The 24419-nt window shown below is 42.6% G+C and overlaps 1 protein-coding gene across 7 annotated transcripts in view; it reads right to left on the bottom strand.

Annotated features, from left to right (window-relative positions):
- The window catches only part of SLC14A2 (solute carrier family 14 member 2), a 44033-nt gene extending 21052 nt beyond the window's left edge, over positions 1 to 22981 (bottom strand). For 3 of the 7 annotated variants that reach the window (XM_034774726.1, XM_034774728.1, XM_034774727.1), the window contains exons 1-11: positions 22556 to 22981; positions 21073 to 21213; positions 20163 to 20330; positions 18126 to 18315; positions 16617 to 16745; positions 13752 to 13944; positions 12349 to 12496; positions 10979 to 11113; positions 9640 to 9689; positions 8208 to 8376; positions 1765 to 1896 (exon numbers count right to left, since the gene is read on the bottom strand). In XM_034774726.1, coding sequence (XP_034630617.1) covers positions 1765 to 1896; positions 8208 to 8376; positions 9640 to 9689; positions 10979 to 11113; positions 12349 to 12496; positions 13752 to 13944; positions 16617 to 16745; positions 18126 to 18315; positions 20163 to 20330; positions 21073 to 21088 — 1330 coding nt within the window. In that variant the 5' untranslated portion in view covers positions 21089 to 21213; positions 22556 to 22981. The other 4 variants (XR_004646286.1, XM_034774731.1, XM_034774733.1 and 1 more) reach the window with 4 other exon arrangements.
- Positions 22982 to 24419: the final 1438 nt, after the last annotated feature.

Here is a 24419-nt window from a genome sequence, read left to right as displayed (position 1 = left end):
AACAGCCGTGTTAGTCTGTATCCGCAAAAAGAAGAACAGGAGTACTTGTGGCACCTTAGAGACTAACAAATTTATTAGAGCATAAGCTTTCGTGGACTACAGCCCACTTCTTCTTATGCATCCGAAGAAGTGGGCTGTAGTCCACGAAAGCTTATGCTCTAATAAATTTGTTAGTCTCTAAGGTGCCACAAGTACTCCCGTTCTTCTTTTTGCGGATACAGACTAACACGGCTGTTTCTCTGAAACTTATCATGTTTGCAGTTCATCTCAGCGGCACAAAATGAGTCTGCTAAGTTCATAAGCACAAATTTTGCCCACCAAAGAGGGAGGCCAGGCCTCATCCCTATGAAAAGCTACCCCATTACCTCTTTAAGTGAAGAAAGTGGATCTCAGTGCTATCACGGGAGTAGGAGCCCCATAAAAGTACCTGAGCTATGGGAATATCCATGCCATTGTAGCCATATCAGCAGGTGAGAGAATCAAAATGGGATTTCCCTTCCAGGTTGCAGACATCTCTCTGCACTAGGTTTGTCTCTGTAATTTAGTAGAGATGAATCATCTATCTGAGTTGCTCTCTCCAAAACCTCATACGAAAAGCCACAGGTACTTGAGAATCTTGATGGCCCAAGGTAGCTAGTTCCCAGTGGGAACATCTTGATGGGAGAAACTTCTACTTCCTCCTCACTGCACCTATACCCTTTCATATCAATCTATGAAAATCTCTCTGGGGTAAGATTACTATGGAGCAATCCTGTCAATAGGATATGGTTTCGGAATTCCAGCGGCAGCAACATCGCTTGCAAGAGACTCCTATGAACTCCAAAGTTAGTAACTCATAGACTCATAGACTCTAAGGTCAGAAGGGACCATTATGATCATCTAGTCTGACCTCCCGCATCATGCGGGCCACAAAACCTGACCCACCCACTCCTGGAAGAATTCTCTCCCTTGACTTAGCTGTAGAACTCCCAAATCATTATTTAAAGACTTCTAGTCACTCAGAATCCTCCAGCAAGCGACCCCTGCCCCATGCTGCGGAGGAAGGCGAAAAACCTCCAGGGCCTCTGCCAATCTACAGCTGAGTAGGCTGTGGGTCCCCTGTTTAAACTCTTTCCTTTCATCTAAATTGAAACAGTCCTCCTTGTTTGTGATGGGACCTTTAATAGCAAATGAAGCCCACCCCCAGAATGAGGATACTTTTGTTATCCTGACAATTACAGAACATCAGAAAGCTGAGGAGGTGTAAGGTGGTAGGGCACATGAATTTGCAGAGCAATCTGGAAACACCTAATTTCGAAGGCATCTGGATGAGGACGAAGAGTTTCAAGCAACTTGTGGCATTAGGTGCCAAACCTGAGACACAAGGTGAGTGATGTAAATATTATTATTATTTATTACCTCACCCACATTTTCCCTCTAATATCCTGGGACCAACATGGCGACAACACAACTTGATATGCTCAGAAAGTGCTGAGCACCTGTCTCTTGAAAGTGTCTTCAACTGAGCACTCAATAATTCACCCAAATTTGTTATTCATCCTCCTGGTTACTATGGCTTCCTTCACTGTTAGACAGCCCAGGCTCCCAGTTGCATAGAGAAGTGTTGTTTTAAGAGAATGTATGGGGAAGAGGTCTAGACTCCTTTTATGAACTCCCCTCAAAAATATGAAAATATCTGGGTCACGCTTGCAAATCTCAAGCGCTGCTATCAGGGCTGCCCAGGATCATGTGAGAGAGGAAAGACAGGAAGAGATGGAGCAGAACCTTTACTTCTCCTTCGCACGGGCCAACGTGTAGACTGCTGATCGAATTGAAACAAGTTCCTCTGCTTTGGCTGCATATCTCCTTGGCACTCATCCGCTTCCAATTCAATTGAATGTTCCTCCATAACACCATCTGATGGGCAAGAAAAGAAAGCAACATGAGAAGGTAAATGTCTGCTGGGACTGTCTAATGCTGAGGGAAAGGCACAGAGGGAAATCTTAGCTACTTACAGAAAGTAGCATTTTAAAAAAGGGGAACAGAAGGTATAAGTGTAGGGAAACCCTTAGAGTGTGATGCAGTGAGAGGAAGCAAGCAAGAATAACATGCAACAAACAATCAGGCAGAAGAGAGGTGTGGTCTTGTGGTTGGAGTGGAGTGTCAGTCCCATCTCCTGCACTCAGTCCCTCATTGGCCTTGTGGGGAAGTCACTGATCTCCCTGACTCAGTTCTCATCTTCTGCAGAATGGGCGTCTGAGTCCCTCTCTCCTAGAGGCATGACGTGGATTGAGAAGTTAATACTTGTCAAGTGCTTTGAGGATGAGAAGAGCCAGGTACAATTCCAATCAAGTTCAGTTCAATGATGCTTTGTCGGGATTACAAGCTGTGCAAGTGTGTCCAAAGTGCAAGGGAAAAGAGAGGCCCCTCAGGTGTCTTAGGGGCAGGTCTAGACCTGCCCAGCGAAGGGTTACTCTCCATAGACATGTACACATACTCCAGGGGCTGGCTGTTATGTGTCCCCTGTGGCTGAACCAAGGGGTATATTTTCAAGGGTACAAGACTTTCAGTGGAAGTCAGGTGCCTAAGTGCCACTTAAGCCTTTGGAAACCTACCCTTGATTTTCAAAGCATCTCTGTCTGCAGCACTAAATTGAGAGGATCCCTTCCCTGTGCTCCTGGGTGGAAGAACACAATTCCATTGTAATGCACCCCTCTGCCAATGTGACTGAGACTGGCTTTTCCCTCAGTCTTCAAGAGGATTCACCCCCCTTTCACCGATAGTTCGGCCTTTAGTCCAACCCACTTTGTCAGACTGTTGCCTTGTGCCCCTCTGCTCCCAACAGCTTCTTCATCACTTCCCCCATCATCCTATGAAACCACAGCCAGTTGCCTCAGTAGCACGCAAACTTCCAGCTTTGGGTATTTTTCAAAGGTGGTGCAGTGTCACTGTTCCCTATTGTAGTTGTCCCTCTGGGTGGGCATCCCTAGATGGCCTGGGGCTATATCAGTTCACGTCTGAAGGAAGCACAAGCTCGTCCTGTTTTAGCAACTCCTGGGGCAAGAATCACCTTCTCTTTAGCTTCTGAACCCTTGTAGCTCTTTTCCACGTCAGCTCTCATCACCTTTTAAATCTCAGCTGAAGACTGGTTTCTTTCCTTCATTGCCTGGAGCTCTTAACTTCTCTCTTGGTTTGCTGGTGCTTTATTTTAAATGTTCACAGCTGCATTTTTCACCTTGGGCAAAGCACCTTGGAATACAAAGCTCTGCAAGAGACAGGTGCGTTGCCTTGGTGGTTGGCGATTGTGGCTGGGGGAGCAATGGTAGCATATGTTCATATATGAAGATGTTAATGACGGCTAATCAGCACATCATCCCAGAGATGTGCTCTTTATAGCAGATCATACATCTACCTCTCATCGTCGCCGAACAAGCTCTACTAAAACAGGTGTTAGTTAAATTCTCCTACTCCTCTAATCAGGTAATTCCTCTCAGCGATTCTGGTGCTCTCCTTTGTCTTTAAGGCAATATCTGGGATTCTCCTCTCAAGAGGCTTATTTGCTTTCCTCAGACCTCTTTCCTCCTCAGTAGGCTTTTTCATTATTCTCTCTTCTTTTCACCTTTTAATGAGTGATTCTTGCACTGCTCTGGGTAGGAAGCTTTGTACGTGACAAACGATAACATTCTGTTTCTCTCCTCATTCTGAGTAACCTTTTAGTGTCATCGGCATACCGAGTATTCTGTGTGTGTGTGTATCTGAGTTCTAAATTGGGATCCCACTGCGTACCTGGAGGCAAGGGAATTTGTCAAAATAGGCTGCATCCAAACACCATTGGCCATATCCAGCCTCAGTGAAATTCCATTGACTTTAAGGGGACTGGCATCCTTTCACCACAGGACTGAATTCTCCAGTTCTCAGGTGGCTTTGCTGATAGTAGCCATCATGCTATATTCTACATGGATGCAATTTCCCTGGCAGGCCAGCGTTCTTACTGAACCAGCTAGCCTGCCATTGGACTGCGATCCAGAACATTTCAGGGCACAGGAGTCTTGGAAAGAATCACAAATGTTCTGCTGGGTTGGGGCCACAGAGAGGGAGATGCCACTGGTTTATTAAGTGAATCTCATACAGAGTTCACTAAGTGATGTTTGTGCTCTTCAGTGCTCCTATCAAATATGTGCCTTTCATACTGTACAGACCTAGCAGTGAAATTCTGGTCATTTTTTGTTTCCTGCATGCATAAGGGAATCTTGCAAGGTGCTGAGCTGAGAGCACTCTGACCCTTTCAGGAGATGCCCAACATCCGGCTGTTAGAAAGCTCTCCTTTACGACACAATTTTCCAGTGCTGTAGATTTCAGTTTAAACACTGGAAACTAACAGCTTTCATAGACATGTAAATACATCTCTCAATTTAAGTGCTCTAACAATGCCCAAATCCTGTAAACCATCACTTTTCCTGACTGTTAAAGTGGGCTGCTGTCACCTCTATGTAACCTCTGGTGCATCTCCTACTTGTCAATCTCTTTCTAACATTGTATGCAGTGTTGTTATAGTCGTGCTGGTCCCAGGATATTAGAGAGACAAGGAGGGTGAGGTAATGTCTTTTATTGGGCCAACTTCTGTTGGTGAGAGAGAAAAGCTTTCACGCTTACACAGATCTCTTCTCTCACCAATAGAAGTTGGTCTAATAAAATATATTATCTCATCTACCTAGTTTCTCTAATATCCTGCGACTAACCCAGCTACAATACTGCATTCTGCTCTCTGACAAACATGTGGATAATACTTGAGTCAAAGGGCCCTTAGCCAAGAGTTTGAAAGCCCTGGCTCCACAAATCACATTATAGAGGTGATTACTCCATGGACTTCAACAAGATGACACATATTTCTTTAAAGTTACTCATAGAATCATAGACTTTAAGGTCAGAAGGGACCATTATGATCATCTAGTCTGACCTCCTGCACAATGAAGGCTACAGAATCTCACCCACCCACTCCTGTATCAAACCTGTGTCTGAGCCATTGAAGTCCTCAAATCATGGTTTAAAGACTTCAAGGTCCAGAGAATCTTCCAGCAAGTGACCCGTGCCCCACACTGCTTATAGCTTTGCAGAACTGGGGCTGAAATTACCAAATATGTTTTTTCCTTTTTTGGAGAAATGTTTCCCTGCTTGCAGCTCTATCTAGCCCAGGATCTCATCAGAACTCAGTTGCTAGGCAGAGCTGTCAGGCTTTGAAGGGGAGACGTCTATGCCAAACTCAGCTTTCTGCAGGACGTGGCTGTCACATTGTGTGGAGTGGTTCACGACCAGGAGTGCCAGTCTCAGGGCAGACTGTCAAGAAGCGGGACAGATACCCCCAAGCTGGCTGTGTGTTCTGTAATTAGATTTCACTGGCCCACTAACGAGTGTGAACTCCTAAAGTACTATACCAGTCTTACCAGGGAGTCACAGACAGTCCCCTTGGCATTCCAGTCTATTTTGTCACCCAGGCAAGGGGGACTTAGCGATAGTTGGATTCCGTGCACCAAAGATTACAAAATATTCAGGTTGCTCCCAGTCCCAAGAGACCAGTCACTTATTCAGCATCAATTTCTACCTTAGTTCTCACATCAAAGACAACTCTTGTAGCCAATCTAAGGTTTTATTAATCAAGAAAAGAGTCCAAACAGCAAAAGATGAAAACTTTTCTTGTCAACTACTTTTATTTCCTTCTTCCAGAATTCAAGAAAATGGGAAGAGCCCTTTTGCATGTAGCCTCTTCATGTGCGAGGGGCAATTAATATTATTTGTATTGTGATATCCCACAATAGCCCGTTTAGTTTTGATAGGCCCTCTGGATGGACAGGAAACGATCCCTGCTGACTGGGTTCACAGTTTCACAGCAAAATTTTTACAGTTAGGAAGCCAAACTTAAATATTACCTTACAGCATATGATAAAGTTATTATAAATAAGGATTAATGCCTGCAGCAACTTACAAGCATTTCAAAAAGTCTAAACACTAAACACATTGTTACCAGTCCAATACCCATCTGAATCATACTAACACACAGGTGAAACAGACTGGTTTCCTGCAATGAATTTGTCCGTGCTCGGCTAAGGCCTACAGCCGTGGCAAGAGCTGGCACCAGGTCTGCCAGCATCACAGTGGAACTCTGCCAGCTGAGTTGGTACTGAACCAGGTCACTATTAGTGCTGTGCTGTTGGACGTTCTGCCTTGCAGGTGAGACATAAGCCAGACGTCTGAACCTTTTACAAACATTAAAGAGCCCATGCAACTATTGCCATGTGAACCCTAGTGTTCTGGCTAAGTTTTCAGTTTGGGTAATTATGAGGAGATCTCAGCTAGGGGGAATGTAATGTCAGTGGGAGGTATGTCAGGTTGTGTGTGCTCCAATAGGTCTTAGATTTTCTTTGGCCAACTATGACAGAAGAGTTTTGATTAACACTGTCAGAAACCTTCTGGGATTTTTCTTCTTTTGCCTCATCTTCAAGGACATTTAGAGGTGTACGAGATCAGCTCATTCTCTGCTTCTTCATTTCACTTAAGCCTTATGTTCCTTCAGTTTTTAGGTGAAGCTTTATCTTGTAGGATCTGACTTTAGTCCTTAAGCCCGCTTGGGTCCATGTTTATGCTTGGCACAGAGCCTTTTTTAGTGAAGAGAGGGCAAAGCAGGTCCAAAATGCTGCCATTCTGTTCTGGTAGCGTTCTGGACAAGAGCTGGAGGGGAATGGTTTTCCTATCCTGTGAACATTTTCAAGATAATGCAAAATGTTCCATCATGAATCAAAACAAAAAGTGGAAATCTCAAAATTTCATGAACTGAAAATCCCCCTCCCCCAATATTTTTGGTCATGTGAAACATTTTTTCATAATTTCAAAACATTTTAATGTTGACCATTTATTTAAAATATTTTTTTTTACTACAGTCAGTGTGCATTTTGAAATAAAGAGTCATTTTGAACCAGAACACTGGAATTGTTTACAATATGGCAACAAACCATTCTGATAGTTTCCTTACTTTATTTCTCAAAATTTTTGAGTTGAAAAATTTATCAAAACAGACCCCTTTTCTGTAACAAGTTTTGGTTTTGATGAATCGGCATTTTCCAACAAAAAATGTTGTGTTGAAAAATTCCAGACCAGTTCTCTTCTCCACTCATTTTGCACTCACGTTAATAATCCCCCTAAGGGACAGTGCAATAGAGAGCCATGCCCAGGGAATAACCCACAACTGGCACTAAGTCCAGTGCTTCATCTGGTTAAGTAGGTCAGCCAGCTGTGGGGACCAATCCAATGGGAATCTTTGACTTGCCTTTTGTTCATTACTTCTGCTGTCCTGATAGGACGGTAGAGAGAAAAGATATAACAGTAACTGCATTTGTCACAGTCTTCCTCCAAGTCCCCATTCTTCCCTGTGCTGCTCCTTGCTGGATGTGTGGTACAACACAGGTAAGATGGATACATACTTTTGTGGGTTTTTTTGTTGGGGATTGTTATTTTTCTGTTTGTATGATGGAGAAGATGGTGTTAATGGCTAACACAATTATCAGTAAGTCATTTCCTTAATCTGATGATAGAGGGGAAATATGAATATCTTAACTGCAATGTAAAATAAGGAAAAGACAGCAGATACAGAGAAAGATGATGAATTCAATAAGTATTTTAACAATTTATATTATGGATTTAGTTATGGAATTTGGGGCTTAGACAAGATTTATGTGATGTCAAAAGAGTAAATCGGTCAGTCAGTCTTTCCGTTGCATTTCCACCAAACTTCCTCTTGATTTTAACTACAGCTCATTACAAGGTTCTTCTCACAGGATTATTGTTCTATTATGGCAGCATCCAAAAATCCTAGTTGGGTTTGGGTCCTTATCGTGCTACCAGGCAAATGTAAAATACAAGTTAGCTCCTACAATATTATTATTATGAATAGTAATAATTTGTTTCAAATTAGTATCATATACATCTGTAAGACACCCATTATGTTACCTGAATGCATTTTATGAGACTCAGATCAGGAACAAATATTTCCTCCAAAATATGATATATATAACCTCAGCCCTCATAGCACAACACCTAGTTGTTGAAGACGTGAATTGCTGACGTGTGTGTGTGTTTGACAGATAGTACGGAAACTTCTAATTCATGTGCTTTTGAGATCAATACGTGCAGCTACGTTGGGGATCACAAAGTGTATCCCATTTGGATTGGCTAATCACCAGTGGGTTTCTGCTCTCTTCTTTTCATTCTCAGGTAGTAGACTCGGTTGGCTTCTGGATAAGTGACTTTGCAGAGTGGCAGCTTGTAGATTGCGGAATTATTTGTAGTTAGGAGCAAAAAGAGAAGCGCAGAGAAGCAGAAAGGCCAGGTGCAGGCTGGTAATCCAATCTGGGTAGGGGAAAAAGAATGTGTTGACAGAATTTTATATCACATTTTTATTATTCCCTTTGCTTAACTCTCCAGCTTTTAGTCAGAAGCCTGAGAAGGATGTACTTCCTCAAAGAACAGTTTTGACAATTATGGTGCACTTTGGGATTCCTCGTATCTCCTCCCCGATATTCCCCCCAAACACAATCATATCCCTACCCCTTGCTGGCAGCACAGAGAGCAATGCAAAGCCGGGCCAGGTTACAAGGAAAAAAAGGGAGCAAGTTCCAGTGAGACTCTAAAAGCCTAAAATTAAATTGGTACAAAAATGAATCTGGCCAAGATTACTCTAGGGTCCTTGTGGCTCTCCAACTGAATTCTTCTAAAAATGAGGACACTGGGTCCAACCATCCTTTTCCTGATGCATCCTTAATTCAGGTATATGTAACAGAGGCATCCTATTTATGCAGGCCTTCTGCTCTAAACCGCTCTAGATACAATACATTAACAAAGAAATCAGATGGGTACATTTTAATATGCATATATGAAATTGCTGTCTTTAAACATTCATATATTTAAAGCTACCAAACCTATTGTCTTCAAACTTGGCTTTAGTTTTGATCCCCCAAGTAAGATCTAAAAACAAGCACAGTTTGATGGTTCTAGTTTCAGCTATTTTTGAGTCATATGGGTATACATTTTATATTTTTACCATATGAGAAAAGATATTCTTTCTCCACATTAACAATCCTCGAAAATGACTGCAACAAACATTTTTTTAAAAATGATTGGATTGAGACAAAGCAAGGAAAAATTGGGAACAAATAAAAAAAAATATCAGCCTAAAGGAGTTTGTCTGGGTAGAATAAAAGTTGTATCCCATTCCAGAGATGGTTGTTGGAATCAAATGACTGCAACAAACATTTTTTTAAAAATGATTGGATTGAGACAAAGCAAGGAAAAATTGGGAACAAATAAAAAAAATATCAGCCTAAAGGAGTTTGTCTGGGTAGAATAAAAGTTGTATCCCATTCCAGAGATGGTTGTTGGAATCAACTCATATACACAAGTGCATACATAGAGGATAGTGTGGTTTGAAGTTCTCTGAACTCCTACTGTCAGCAGTAGAGTCTTTAATCTCACAATACACCAGACAGAATCTATACAATAAACCCTATTGGCTTGCAGAATTCTTACTCCATTGCTGTCAGAACTGTTATTGTTGTCATACAGAAGTCTCTGCGTTCTGATATTCTGACAAAGCCAAAATACATATAAACTTACCACAGACAAGATGTTGGCAAGAGCTGCTCCAGCATAGGCACAGAATAATGCTGTGAAATGAACAAAGAGACTATGAAACAAGTTAAAAGTTGCTCAATGAAATTAGCAGAGGTAGCAACTCTCTGCAACTACACTATAAAGTAGTTACTGCTTACTTACTGCTAGCTAGCATAAGGATTAGAATTAGAATTCTGGTGCAGGAGGGCTACTAAATAGGATCCCCAAATCCCACGTGCAGGTGGTTTACATTTGTTCCTGTGTGAAGTATGAAGTCGCTCTGACATTAAGGCTAGTTTGGCCTCATTTGCTCTATTTGCATGAATGGTAAGTGAGCATTTCACCTCAACAAGCACATTTGAAGGGGCATCTTTCAGAAAAATTCTGGTGGGGGTGGGCAAAGTTGTGTTTAGGACTTAATATGCAATTATATTATGCCCTGCAAAGTCTAATGATGCAAAAAGTGGCTGACATAACGGATCATATAGATCCATGGTTCTCAACCAGGGGTACGTGTACCCCTGGGAGTACGCAGATGTCGTCCAGGGGGTACATTAACTCATCTAGATATTTTTCTAGTTTTACAAAGTCTACATAAAAAGCACTAGCAAAGTCATACAATGACTTGTTTATTCTGCTCTATACACTGAAAAGTAAGTACAATATTTATATTTCCATTAATTTATTTGATAATTATAGGGTAAAAATGAGAAAGGAAGCCATTTTTCAGGAATAGTGTACTGTGACACTTCTGTATTTTTATGTCTGATTTTGTAAGCAAGTTGTTTTTAAGTGAGGTGACTTGGAGGTATGAAAGATAAATCAGACTCCTGTAGTCTGGAAAGGTTTAGAGACACTGATATAGACTATGAAAAGTCCTGGGGGAGCAGGGAATTAAGTCGGTGTGGGGCAACTGGCCCACTGGCTCCATAGCAAGTGACACTCCTGGATATATGTAGTTTCTGACACTGACACACCTTTATTTGCTATGTACTGAATGCTTACATTTGCCATTTTGCTCTTGCACTTGCTGCAACTTGTAACAGAGGAGACGCACACACTGTGCTCTCTCATGGAGAATTTACCTTTGTTCTTTCTTGCTTTTGTTTTCCTCAGTCTAAAACAAAAGTGTGGAAATGGACTTGTGTGCACAGATCGGTTGCTTGAACATCTGACTGTGGGTGCAATTTCGCAGATTATGCCTGCAAATTCTCTGTTTCATGGGTGGATGTGAGCGCGCTTTTGCCATCACGGCCACAACCCTGACATTAAATCTGCAGAATTCCCACAGCTATTCTGCATGCTTTGGATTTCTGCTTTCCACATCCCATAGGATACATACCACAGGCAAGTGCCAGCAAGTGTGTCTGCCAGGTAAGAGCATAGAACATGCCTCCGATTGCAATGCAAGCAAGCACACAGTTGTAACTCGCCAAGCCGAAGTAGAGCCTGTCAAATGGCATGGCAATGGTCAGCGCTGTAAGGCAAAAGGCACAGTTTATGATATCTAGCTATTAGCCAAGTTTTAGACATCAGATATCATTCTTTACAAATTCCTTGGCATCAACACAGAATTATTTCCCCATTACATCTGCACTTAAAGATAACTGTGTTCTCAGTCACACCATTGCCGATATGGAGGAACTAGGCTGAAGTCAATGGCTATGCTTATTCCATAGCTATGATGATGTAATAGAGCCCAGAATTTGGACCAGTCCTCAAGTTCTCACTCAGGCAAACCTCTTTCTAAGCTCAATGGGCATTCTGGCTCAATAAAATTAACCAGTCCCGGCACAGTAGTAGCCAAGGCAGCAGCAGGGAAGTAAGCAGGACCTCCTAGCCGATCTCCCATGGCCCCAAGCTACCACGGATGCTGGGACCCAGTCAGTCTCCACCGATGCGGGCTTTCACCAGCAGGACAGCAACTCAGGGTCTTTTCCGGAGGCCTTACAAGAGCTCCTTGGAGTTTTCTCACTGGCCTCAGGACCACCAGCAAACAGGGCAGCACAACCTCTGGCAACCAGGCCACCCTGAGACATTATCAGCTCTGATAACTTGAATTTGGATGCTCATATCACCACTTGTTTGGACTAATCCATTTCCCACTGTGACGCCTCCATTCACTTTCTGGTTTATGATTCCCCTTCTCCCACCCCTTCTTCTCCTCACCTTCCCCTGTAGGAAAACCTACTGAATCATTTGGATTAAATACTAGACCTGTGCAAAACGTAGCAACCATCCCGAACCAGATGAAATATGGAAAGAAAATGGCCTGAGACGTCTCCAAAACACTTATGGGTCCAAAGCACAACACAAAACTTACTGCCGTCTCTGGATGGATACACATTTTCCAAGATGGGTGTTGTGGATTAGTCTTGGTTTCATAACGTAACTAGTGACAACTGGTCGTAGAGCTACAGCAGGTCTCCTTGGTAGAACACAAAATCTTGCAAACCCGTACACAATGAATGGAGCTTTGTGGAACTCTACTCTTTTGTTCTGAGTTTTGCCTTCGCCATATTGGGGTTGAATAAAACCCCAAATTCAGATCCAAGCTCAAGGATGTGACTACAAATCAAAACCATGTCCAGACCCATGCAAGCAGAAGTCACAAAGTGTTGGACAGAACTATGTAATAACTGGAGTCAGGGTACTAGTAAATGTAAGAAATTACAAAAATAACCTTGGTAAGTCATGGTCATTTGTTAGTACCTGCCAGCATCCCCACTGCTGATCCGATTGCAGCATGCAAGCAAATATGTGGAGAGGAGATGAGTAAAGCAACCAGGAAGATGCCACCAGTCCAGGGATTATCACAGCCATACACCTGACCAATGCCGACTGGAATGGATTGTAGCAACTGCAGCATTGATTTGAAAAGGACACATTATTATAGTCAAGGCAAAATGGCAATTAGTTCACAGTGTCCATTTGTTAGAAAGCAAGGGGGTCAAAGTGCCAAACTGTGGCATTACAACACAAACAGGAGACACTTTGCCCTAGAAAAGAGGATAAGGTGTTTCAGTCAGTACTAAGTAGCAGCTGCCCTTAGTAATTTTAAAAATAAAATAATATAAAAATAGAATTTTCCAACTATTATATGGTATCCTATTATGACTATTCACATGTTGTGAAGTAATGTACAAATAATATAAAAATAGAAAATATAAATAAAATTTGAAATGAAATTTTGGAATGATTCCCCCAAACAAGAATGTTCAAAAATGAATTTCTTCATTTTTAAATAGTTTTTAAAACTTGCCCACTCACTCCTGTAACAGACCCATAACCTCTGGCTGAGTTACTGAAGTCCTCACATCATGGTTTAAAGACTGAAAATTACAGAGAATCCACCATTTACTCTAGTTTAAACCTCCAAGTGACCCATGCCCCAGACTGCAGAGGAAGGGAAGAAACCTCCCAGAGTCTCTGCCAAACTTACTCAGGGGAAAATTCCTTCCCGACCCCAAATATAGTGGTCAGCTGCTGGTGAAAGGTGTCCGACTGACAGTGTCTTTTAAACCACGGGATAAGCACAGTTGAAGTGCAAGTTTTCCCCAAGCTGCCCCCCACAACTTGACTTAGGTCTGGTCATGTGAGGTCCACTTCTAAGTAGAGGGAGTAGTTCAAAGTCAATGGTCAGTTTGAATCCTTAGTCTTTCCACTGAAACCACCAACATTGGGCATCATGCCATTTTGGGGGAGTTTTTTGTGAAGTGGCTACTCCTCTGTTAAGAACTGGGCAGAGATGACCGATTCATTTTATGAGTTGTTGGATATTAGGAAAAACATTTTCACTAGGAGGGTGGTGAAGCACTGGAATGGGTTACCTAGGGAGGTGGTGGAATCTCCTTCCTTAGAGGCTTTTAAGGTCAGGCTTGACAAAGCCCTGGCTGGGATGATTTAGTTGGGGATTGGTCCTGCTTTGAGCAGGGGGTTGGACTAGATGACTTCCTGAGGTCCCTTCCAAATCTGATATTCTATGATTCTATGCTCAGGAGGTTCAGATGCTATTAACGTGGGCTGTATTTTAGCCTGTTACCTAGAGGCAAGAGCCCTCCTATTTATCTTTTGCAAGGATGTGGACTATTTCTCCTTTCTTTAGTGGACCTTACCAGTGGCACTTCGATTTCAGACCAGGTGATATTGGGCACTGATGTTACAGGCTGAATGAGCGTCGTAGGGAAGAAGAGGTTGTAGTGTCCAGTGGCAGCCAAGTAAAGAGACACGGCAATGTTGAAAGGCAGGGTGAAAACAGGAAGGTCCCATTTCCTGAAGACTGAACCTAAAGCACTGGAAAGAACTGGGCTGAAAAGAGAAGAATAAAAAGAAACAGTTTCAACTTGTTCATCTCAGCTGGAATGGTGAAAAATATCCCCACCATTTTAGTCCAAAGTCCCAGTGAAACTCAGAAAACTCCAATCTCCTTAGCAGACTTCAAACAGTGAATCGCTCAAATCACTTTAACCGGCATGAGATAAGCACTCACAAAATGCGACCTAGCACCATCTTAAGGCATGATCCCCACATGAGCACCTGTAACCAATGAGAATTGATGTTGCTCAGCACCACTTCAATCAGGCCGCATTAATTTTTAAAGTATTATTTAAAGTCCAAGTTTCCTTCTTATAAAAAAGATTAATAAATTAGGTTTATTCCTGACATGCCAAGCCGTGGTGAGTGAGCCACAAAATATTAGGAGATCATACAAACAGTCTTTCTTGTGGCATATTGATAATTCATCTCCCAGTCCTGACTGGAATCAATAAATCTAAAAGAATGTGGAAAGTCTAGGCCAGTCAGATCCTCCACTGGTGGAAATTAGTTGTTTCTCTATTGGCTTCAGAGCTATGCCAATTTATACCATCTGAGGACCAAGCACAGTCAACTACTGCTCTCGGTTATACCTGTGCAAATCCATTGAAGTTAGCAGAGAGCTCAATGTAGCCCGTATTTAAAAAAATAGTTAACAGGTGAGTTTGGGTGTTAGAGGGATTTTCAGTTGGTGCTGATTTTAACCAAAAACATTTGGCATTTCTAATGCAATATCCTATGTCCCCTTTTGTGGTTATGATCAATAGAAAAGATGCACTGTATTATAATCCCTATTCAATCTCAGATCAAGCCATTTCTCTTAAAAGGATTTCAGTTATCAAAGCAATGTTCAAAAGACTCTTTTGCAAGAACTAGTAGAAAAAAAGGTCAGTGCTTTCATGAAAATTGTGTTTCATTTTCTTTGTTGAAATGCCACATTTCTAATGTTTCTCCAGAGCTCTATAACGGATTGAAAAGTAGGACCGCGTTTTCACAGAAAGCGTTGCTCTTTTGTAAACTGAACTTCAAAATTTCGACAAAAATGTCGCTGAAATGTCAAATTTTAAAATCTTTCCAATAGCTCTGTGGCAGATATAGCAACCCAGAAGCTTTGGGGACCATTGCATTACATTTGTGAATGGCTTCTGTTCTGTGTGACTGTGTTCTACTCTATGGGGCGAGGGGAGGGTTACCGCGGCTCCTCCAGAAACTAAACACAGTGGGGGAAGATTAAAGTGGGTCACTGAAACAGTAAACAGCTCCAGTGGCACAGGTGCCGGCTTCCTCTGGGCGTGCTCAACCCCCTCGCTCAGCCCCAGACCCCATCCCCACCTGCCTACTTCCCCCAAGCCCCTACCCCTGCTCCGCCTCTTCCCACTCTTAACCCTTGGATGGGGAGGTGAGAAGGAAGGCAGCAGGGGCGATGAGGGGAGTGGTCAGCCCAGGGGATGCAGAGGGGGCCAGGGGCGATAAGGGGGGCAGTGAGTCCAGGGATGGAGCCCTGAGACTGGGAAATGGAGTCCACCACTGTTCAGGCAAAGCCCAGAGCCCGAGGTCCCACGGTCAGAGCCTGTGGCACACCGCTGCGCAGCCAGAGACTTCTGCCTGCCAACCCAGGGCTGAAGCTGGAAGTCTGAGCCCTACCATCCCTATGAAGGTGGGGAACTCAGACCGGTTGTCTGCTCCTCTGGTGTTTATGGCTCCAGAGGAGGGGGTGCTGCTTTGTACCCTCCCCACCAAAGACTGCCCAGAAGGTTGTGTGGCCACAAGAAAAGCCCCCGGTGGCTGCATTTAAGAAACGCTACAACAGTCTACAAAATGCTCTGGGTTTCAAGAGATTGGTACAATGAGACCTTCATTTATGAAGTCTATAGAAATATAATATGGAATAATCTTGCATTGTAAGAGGCGCACAAGGCAACACAGATTTACATCTTATTAAGACAAGCCATTAAAAATGCAAATCTTGAATTAATTTTGATTAAAAACATTTAGATTAAAATTGATTCTGTAACATTATTAAAAGCCACAATTAAAAGCTAAATTTAATTTTAAAGAATACATTGCTTGGAATCAAGTGTACTTACATGGGTTAATATTGTGGAGGATTAGTTAAAGACCTAAGAAAGGCAGGATCAAATTCAGTCCTGTGAAAATCCACTGGGTCAGATTTAGTGATGCAAGTGAGCATAGTTTTACTGGTGGGCACGATTATACCAACAGTGAATTTGGTCCACTGGCCTCATGCATTTGCACAGGTTGTAAGCTGGGGAAGCATTTTGCCCATTTGCTATAATCAATTGTATAAGTTAACTAAAAACCATTTAAATTTCATGCCAAAGGATGCCAAAGCTCACCACAAGCTATGCACATCCAGGAATGACTCCTAAAACAAACAAACAAAAAAGTGCATCACCTCTGAGGTGCAATGCAGAAGCTGTTTAACATCCCACAGCAAAATGTCACCACAGTTTAGGACAGAAAGTGGTGAATATCAGAACTGAAACTGTAGGGTGGGATTTAACAGAAAGAATCTGAAACTAAGTGCTTGAAGTGTTTGCAAAACTCCTGTTAGTATCAGTAAGTGTTCACTGAAAGCCATATAGAAAAAGAAGAACTAGAAATGCTTAGCCTGGTTTACAGAAAATAAAACCAATATCACTTACCAAGCCATGGATGTAACAACAACTGGCAGTAGAAGCCACCAATAATAATCTCCTTTGTCAGAGAACACCGCCATGAGCAGTCCCACCAGGACTCCATTGTAGCCGAACAGTCCCGCTGCTATGGCCGATCTGTGGGAGAAAGACAATTGACTTGAAATGGTTACTAGAAAGCAATTGGCCCTGAAGGCCCAGTACGCACTAGAGCCGCAGCCCAGTGAATCACTCTTTCTTGCACTGAAATGCAATTTCCAGAAGTCCTACATCTAGCAAAGTGACAATACTGAGCTGGTGAACAATGTGACCGCTTACACAAGCAAGTAACTGGGGTTAGCACATTTGGTGCCATAGCAATGGTGTTGCTTGGTACCCCATGTTTAGAAGGCAGCTGAAAGTTCGTGGGGTACCTAGCACGTTTCTAATAACCCACGGATGCTGCACTGTAACAGCAACAGAAAATCTGAAGGTAAAAGAAATCTGTTCTAGATTGCACATAACCAAAAAGCTACCCTCTTTGCTCACTAAACTACTTGAGGCCCAAAACATCAGTCATGTTCCTCACTGATTATTTTACCTGAACATTTGGGCCACAATTCTTCCCTCATGTAACTGCAACCAAAATCTGTGGAGAGGAAGGCTGGTCCAGTTGCTCAGGTGCTGGCCCGAGACTGGAGAGACCCAAGTTTTATCCTGTTTTACCCCAGACTTCCTGTGTGAGCTCAGGCAAATCACTTAGTATCTCTGTGCCTCAGTTCCCTTTCTGTAAAAATGGACATGATGGCACTGCCCTACCTCAGCCAGGTGTTGTGAGCTTAAATACATTAAACACTGTGAGGTGCTCAGGTACTATAGTTGAGGGTAGCATTGGCTCTCCAAGATAAAATGCCCAGAACAGCTCAAATAACACGTCCATCCACTAGCTCTCAAACTGCTTTTATGTACTTAGCCTCACAACCTTATAAAAGAACAGGAGTACTTGTGGCACCTTAGAGACTAACAAATTTATTTGAGCATAAGCTTTCGTGGGCTACAACCCACTTCTTCGGATGATATGTAGCCCACGAAAGCTTATGCTCAAATAAATTTGTTAGTCTCTAAGGTGCCACAAGTACTCCTGTTCTTTTTGCGGATACAGACTAACACGGCTGCTACTCTGAAACCTTATCATGATGTCTGTTATTATCTCCATTTACCAGACAAGGAAATGGAGATGCAAAGGGTAAGTGATTTGCCACGTAGCAAGACAGTGACAGAGCCCGGATTAGAACCTGAGGTGTTTATAGTGCTTTTAGTGTACGAGACTGTACCTCTCCTGGATTAGAGATTATAGGCCATTCAGTGCAATAACCATGGTTTATGTAATGCGAGCAAAAGCTTGAACTTACTGTTCAGCATCACCAAAGAATGGATCTGCTCAAACACGGGCCTTAGACACCACTAATGGGTAGCACAATATTTTAAAGTTCAGTTGCCAATTTATTTAAAAATTCCAAATGCAAAGGCCAAACCTACCTGTCCTGGCTCAGAATATGTGCCGTTAACGTCGAGACAACTGTTCCTGAACAGCCTGTGAGCGTCCACCAAGGATTCTGGATCAACAGTCCGGCTAGAATAAGTAGCCCACTGAGTGGGTTGTTGACAAACATCACCTGGGATATTCCCCGCAGGACCCAGTCAATAAACTGAACAACTAGAGGTTTATCTGAAAGAGATCAAATACAAATTCTGGGAATAAGACATCATTCCAGCATGGCTTTCTTGAAACACACTTAGCTTTGCAGAGTCTGCCTCCATTCTGTTGCCAGCAATGTATCAACAAGACTGTAAAACTCGTCTTTGATTTATTGGTGCCTGGACATATTTTGCATCTGGCACATGAAAAGCTAACTGATGATGTATTGCAGTTGGTAAAGATCACCACTATCAAGCACTTGGCCAGATTACTAAAGAAGAGTTTATGAAAGTCACAACTAGTCTTTCTTGCAGGGCAGCCAGCATCAGGATTCAACTATACATTTAATGAGAAAACTAAACCACTTCTGTTGCCGAACGGGTTTTAGGCAAGGCTGAAAACAGTTTGTAGATGGACGAGGAAACGTTAGTAGGGAAAAACCCTTTTACCATAGAAAAAATGCAGATACAGAATGCTGAGGTGCAGGTTTCATAGGACATAAGACAGATTGTTAAAGGTATTTAGGCACCTAAAGAACAGATGCCTAGCGGGAGTTTCCAGGAGCATCGACCTCGCATTGAAATCAATGGAAGCTAGGCACCTAGATACTGCTGAAAACCCCACTATCCCATAACATGTCATTAGGTGCCTAAATATTATTAAAAATTTGCCCCTTCATGGCAAGACATATTATGTACATCAGTACAAGCAGTACTGAACTAAATCTTTATTGCTGACACTTCTGTCCAACTACAAGTTGGCCCACACAATCCTTTAGTTCCACATTTCAGAAAAAGAAGCCCGAGCCAAACACAATAGTATTTACACTGTTCTGCACAAGTGTGCAAGGAGCTCACAGAAAATGCCAACTCATTGCTTATGCAACTGCAGTGACTATTGTACGAAGAGGGTGAGATTAGTTAATTTATCTTATCCTTTTATCTAAAACCAAACCATTGAAAAAATGCCACAAAGCCTCAAAGTTGTTCATGCTTCTACTATATGCAACTTCATATTCCTATTAATACTACCCTTGATGTCTGCTTCTGTCCTCCATGGTACTCTATACCCACTGGCTGTGTTTTGTCCCTATATGGATGGTAAGCTACTTGAGAAAGGGACTGCTTTTTATTTTACATTTGTGTAACGCACACACCTCTTGGGTGTGGTGTTCTGTCCCAGCTAGTGGCACTGAAACCACTGAGAGAGAAAGAGAGAGAGAGAGAGAATGAGTCTGCTTAACAACCAGTTATCTTTTAGCTCATGCTGTAGAGGCTCATGCACTAAATTCCAGAGGTCCCCAGTTCGATCCAGACCACCGGTGACCAGGGTCTGTTGGCATTACATTTGCACAGCACTCATCACAATTATTATTGTTTGTTAATAACTGGTATTGCAGTAGAACCTAGCAGCTCCCAGTTCGGAATCAGGGCCCCATTGTTCTAGGTGCTGTAGCCACTCGTTAACGTGAAAAGACGGTCCCTGTTCCAAAGAGCTTACAATCTAAATGGTTCCCCAATCCCGATGAGTGCTTCTTGTAATACAAATAATAGTAATAACACATGGCTGTTTAGGTATCTAAATGGCCTTTTGCATGTGCAAATGCCCAATTTGTGTGGGCAGTCATGGTAACGGCAAGATGACACATTAAACTTTTCTTTCTGAAAATTAAATGGCTTAGCCAAAAAAAATGTACACCCCAAACTCTGGACATGCTAGTTTTTGCATATGCGAACAGCTTCCAAGTACACAAATCAGGGAGTTAGATGGATTAATGCCCAATATATGCACCCAGAAAATGTTACCATTGCTGTTGGTGTAATGAGCTACTTGTTATTTATTACCCATGGTGCTTTTCAGATAATCAAAGGCTTTACCTTTCAGCCAGTCTCCACACTCTTTCATTTCTCCTGTTAGATATCCAAGTGTTTTGCAGATTCTCCTTTTGCCACTTCCCACTGGTCTCTGGTCTCTTGTGCTCTTTTCATTGTACATCTTCCTTTCTCCGTTATTATCGGTTCTAACAAACTCACTGTCTTCCATATCTTAAGGAATTGAGGAAAGGGAACAATGGATCACAACTCTCAAACTGTTCTCGGATGTTATTTGCTTTCAATCTCCTAACTTGTGCACCAGCAAATTTCTTCTGTACTTAGGGAAAGACTGTGATACTCTTTTTCATAATGAGTAGTGACTTACCCCTTAAGAAACCCCACTGATGTCAATGAGACCACTGGTGGAGTAAGGTGCTACCCAACATGAATATGGGTGTGGCAATCTTGCCCTTAAAGAAGGGAAGGGACAGATTGGCTGGACGAATTCATGTTCCTTGATAGATGGGCACATATATCACTTACTGTGATGACTGGACCTTAAAGAAATGGGAGGTTTGGTCCAGAACAAGCCCTTGAGATGTTTAAATGTGATTGAAATTTTGAGTTCCTTTTGCTCCACTTCCCCCTTGCTAATGCAACCTGTTTCCCAACTCTGCTTCCACCTTTGCACCCCAAGTCAATCCTTTCCTTCCCTTCACTCTCAGTTCTCTCCACTTATCACTGGTAATGCTTTTCAGTAAGTTCTCAGGCACAGCAATGCCTCTGCTTGTGTAACCCACTGATAGGGGTGTGTTACCGGCCCCCCTCTGTGTGTGATCCACAGAGATTTAGAGTCTGTTCCAGGCCCAGCTAAAGATCTTTAGCTCAAGCTGTAGCAGCTCCTGCATTTAGCTCTGGAAGTCCCCAGTGTATCACCTAACATGGTGGCTGTCACACTAGTTTAAATGCTCACGTCTAGAATGTTCCATGGTTTATTCTCTTTTGAGAGAGGAGCTCCAGAATGTGGTGACTCCCTTCCCAGGCAGCTGGCTCATTAGAAGTGGCCACACCTGATGAGCTCCAGAGAGGGATTTCAGCAAGATATAAAGGCTTGCTGCGAGTTGGTAAGAGAGGAAATATATCACAATGAATTATGAAGCTAGCTCTTGTTTCCAAACTTCTTTATCCATCATTAAACTTATGCCCCAGGACTCCAAGAGAAGAACTTAAATGTTTAACTGTTAAAGGCAGAACATTGTTAAAGTTAATGGATCCAATTCATTCTGAGTTTTTGAAGAGTTTGAAGTGGAAATCCCTTCCCCTGGTTCTCAAGGCTCAAACGTAAACATTTGCTGTGGACGGAAACCTGACACCAAATGGAGATTTAGCTACTAATGTCAGACTCAAAGGCAAAGGCATTTGGAATTCAGGATGAAAAGGAGTTAAGCTAATTCTGAAAAGTAGGTATTTAAATCATTATTTTGCATCTATTTTCCCATAACGGCATGAGTTAAGACCGGAAGGTCTAGGCTGGATTCTCATTGGACTGGTCACAATATCAAGAACATTGCTTGACTGACAGTAAGAGTGGATGGAAGAATGCAAGGGTTTTTGTTTGTTTGTTTTGTTTTTAAACACAAGCGGAGCTTCAATAGTTCCCTGTTCGGAAAACAGAACTGCAGGCTACATCTTAAATCAACCCCTCACTGCTAACCAGAGTAATAATATCACTGAAGCTGGGCAATGTTTTTCTGATTTGCTGTGCATGGATGTCGTTTTGCTGCACTATCCCTGCACAATATGCTGCCCTTTGGTACCTTCTGTGTGTTTCGTGTGACTTCATATGGAGACCACATGAAAAACAGAGATTGCGCAAGACAGGAGGATGGCCAGGCCCAGCGACATCCAAAGGGCCTTCAAGAGTGATCCTACTGGTCCAGTTAGACCACCCCATATTTTTCTGGGCAGTGAGACCACTTCCCATTGTTTTAAAAGGAGGACTGGTGAAAGGTGCCACCTCCAGCTTAACAGCACTGGAGACAGACGTCCACTATTTATCCAGAGAATGCGTTTGATAGGGGAGCAGCATCAGCCATTGTGTTTCAGCTCTAGCTTGGTGTGGGAGACTCTGTCTAGAGGGCAGAGAGAACTTCAGTCTCCACAGTGCATGCAAACCCCGGTCTCTCTGCTGACACTGCCAACCAGAATTGTAAATAGTGCCATTTGAGAAGATTATTGTGTTTTTTAAAGGTAGATCTGTCCCTACTAGGAAGTGGACTTCCATCCCCACAGTGGATTTCACATAGACCATCGATCTGCCAGCAGGTGAAAATGAGCTTAGGGCACTTTTCAGATGTTCTTGGAGGCAAAAACTATATACCCCAAAACCTGTTTCCATCACCTTCACCTGGACTTATTTCACCCCAAGATGAAGACTGAATGGAAGTTGCGCATACCTGTTCTTCCAGCAGATCCCAAAGAAGCAGACTTGGAGGGAGATCTTGGTGTGTGCCGGGAAGGCGCGGTACTTAAACTCAGTGATGGTGGAGCTTAATGTCAACCGGGGAAGTGTCTGTGAAGAGAAAACTACTGGAGGCATCACAAATATCGCTCAGAGAAGATCTGTTCATCCTTCCTGTCATTTCGCAAGTGATATAAGCCATGGATAAGGAAGAGGGAAACATGCACAGCAGCACGGCATGTAATAAGTAGGCAAAGTGCATGCTTACTTGCAGGCAGGGTCACAGGATCGTTAATTTCCTAATTTTGGCTGTAAAGCATCACACGTCAAAATGCCTGTATGTGCAATGTATGCTCATACATGTGTTAGTGGAATATACATTGCACTGCAGGTAACGTGCCTCCAGAATTATCCTTATAGATTCATAGATTCTAGGACTGGAAGGGACCTCGAGAGGTCATCGAGTCCAGTCCCCTGCCCGCATGGCAGGACCAAATACCGTCTAGACCATCCCTGATAGACATTTATCTAACCTACTCTTAAATATCTCCAGAGATGGAGATTTCACAACCTCCCTAGGCAATTTATTCCAGTGTTTAACCACCCTGACAATTAGGAACTTTTTCCTAATGTCCAACCTAGACCTTGCTGCAGTTTAAACCCATTAGCTCACATATATCCAATATGATTGTATCCTTACCTCTGCATACAATCATATTGGATATATGTGAGCTAAAACCTGCGTAAGAAATGTGTGCAAAGACAGTCCCACCGAGTGGAATTCACGTATTGGTTTGGCTTGTGTGAGGCCCTCTGTGCTGCACATGTGGGACTCCTAAACTGCTATGATGGGAGTGGCAGACTGGTTTAAGCTGGCACATATTTTCCGTAAAAACCTAAGAATGGTCTGATCCAGAATGGCTAATGGTCCATCTAGCCCAGTATCCTGTCTTCTGTCAGTGGCCAATGCCACATGCATCAGACGGAAAGAGCAGAACAGGGCAATTTATCAAGTGACCCATCCCCTGTTGTCCAGTCCCAGCTTCTGGCAGTCAGAGGCTTAGGGACACCCAGAGCATGGGGTTGCAGCTCTGACCATCTTGGCTAATAGCCATTGATGGACCTATCCTCCACGAACTTATCTAATTCTTTTTTGAACCCACTTATACTTTTGGCCTTCACACCATCCCCTGGCAACGAGTTCCATAGGTTAACTGTACATTGTGTGACGAAGTACCTCCTTTTGTTTGTTTAAACCTGCTGCCTATTAATTTCATCTGGTGTCCCCTAGTTCTTGCGTTATGTGAAGGTGTAAATAACACTTCCTTATTCACTTCCTCTGTACCAGTCAAGATTTTATAGACCACTATCTTATTCCCCTGTAATCATCTCTTTTTCCAAACTGAAGAGTCCCAGTATTTTTAATCTCTCCTCACCTGGAAGCTGTTCCATACACTATCTGTACCATTAAGGATGGGAATACGGCTGGCCAAACGAACAGGCACTGTCCATCCATTTTCACAGACCCTGGGGCAAACTTTGCACAGGGGGTGCATAAGAAGCTGGTACACTAACTTGTATGCATTTACACAGCACATTTTGCTCAAGAGTCTCAAAGCTCTTTGCTAGAACCTGGCAACATTTTTCATCTGAAACTTTTTTTTTGGTTAAAAATGCAGATTTGGGAACACCAAAATATTTCGCTAATTTATGTCAGTTTTGACAAATTGTTCATTTCGAAAAGCCACACAAACAAAAAGTTGTTAAAAAATCTAAATGTTTTGTTTTGACAATTTTTAAACAAAACATTTGGAATTTCAGTTTGAAATGGCTTTTCATTTCAAAATGTCCTTTAATTC

Source organism: Trachemys scripta, chromosome 6, assembly GCF_013100865.1.
Source record: "Trachemys scripta elegans isolate TJP31775 chromosome 6, CAS_Tse_1.0, whole genome shotgun sequence".
Taxonomy (NCBI): Eukaryota; Metazoa; Chordata; order Testudines; family Emydidae; genus Trachemys; species Trachemys scripta.
Note: the sequence above shows the minus strand (reverse complement) of the source record. Positions and strands in the feature narration are given on the sequence as shown.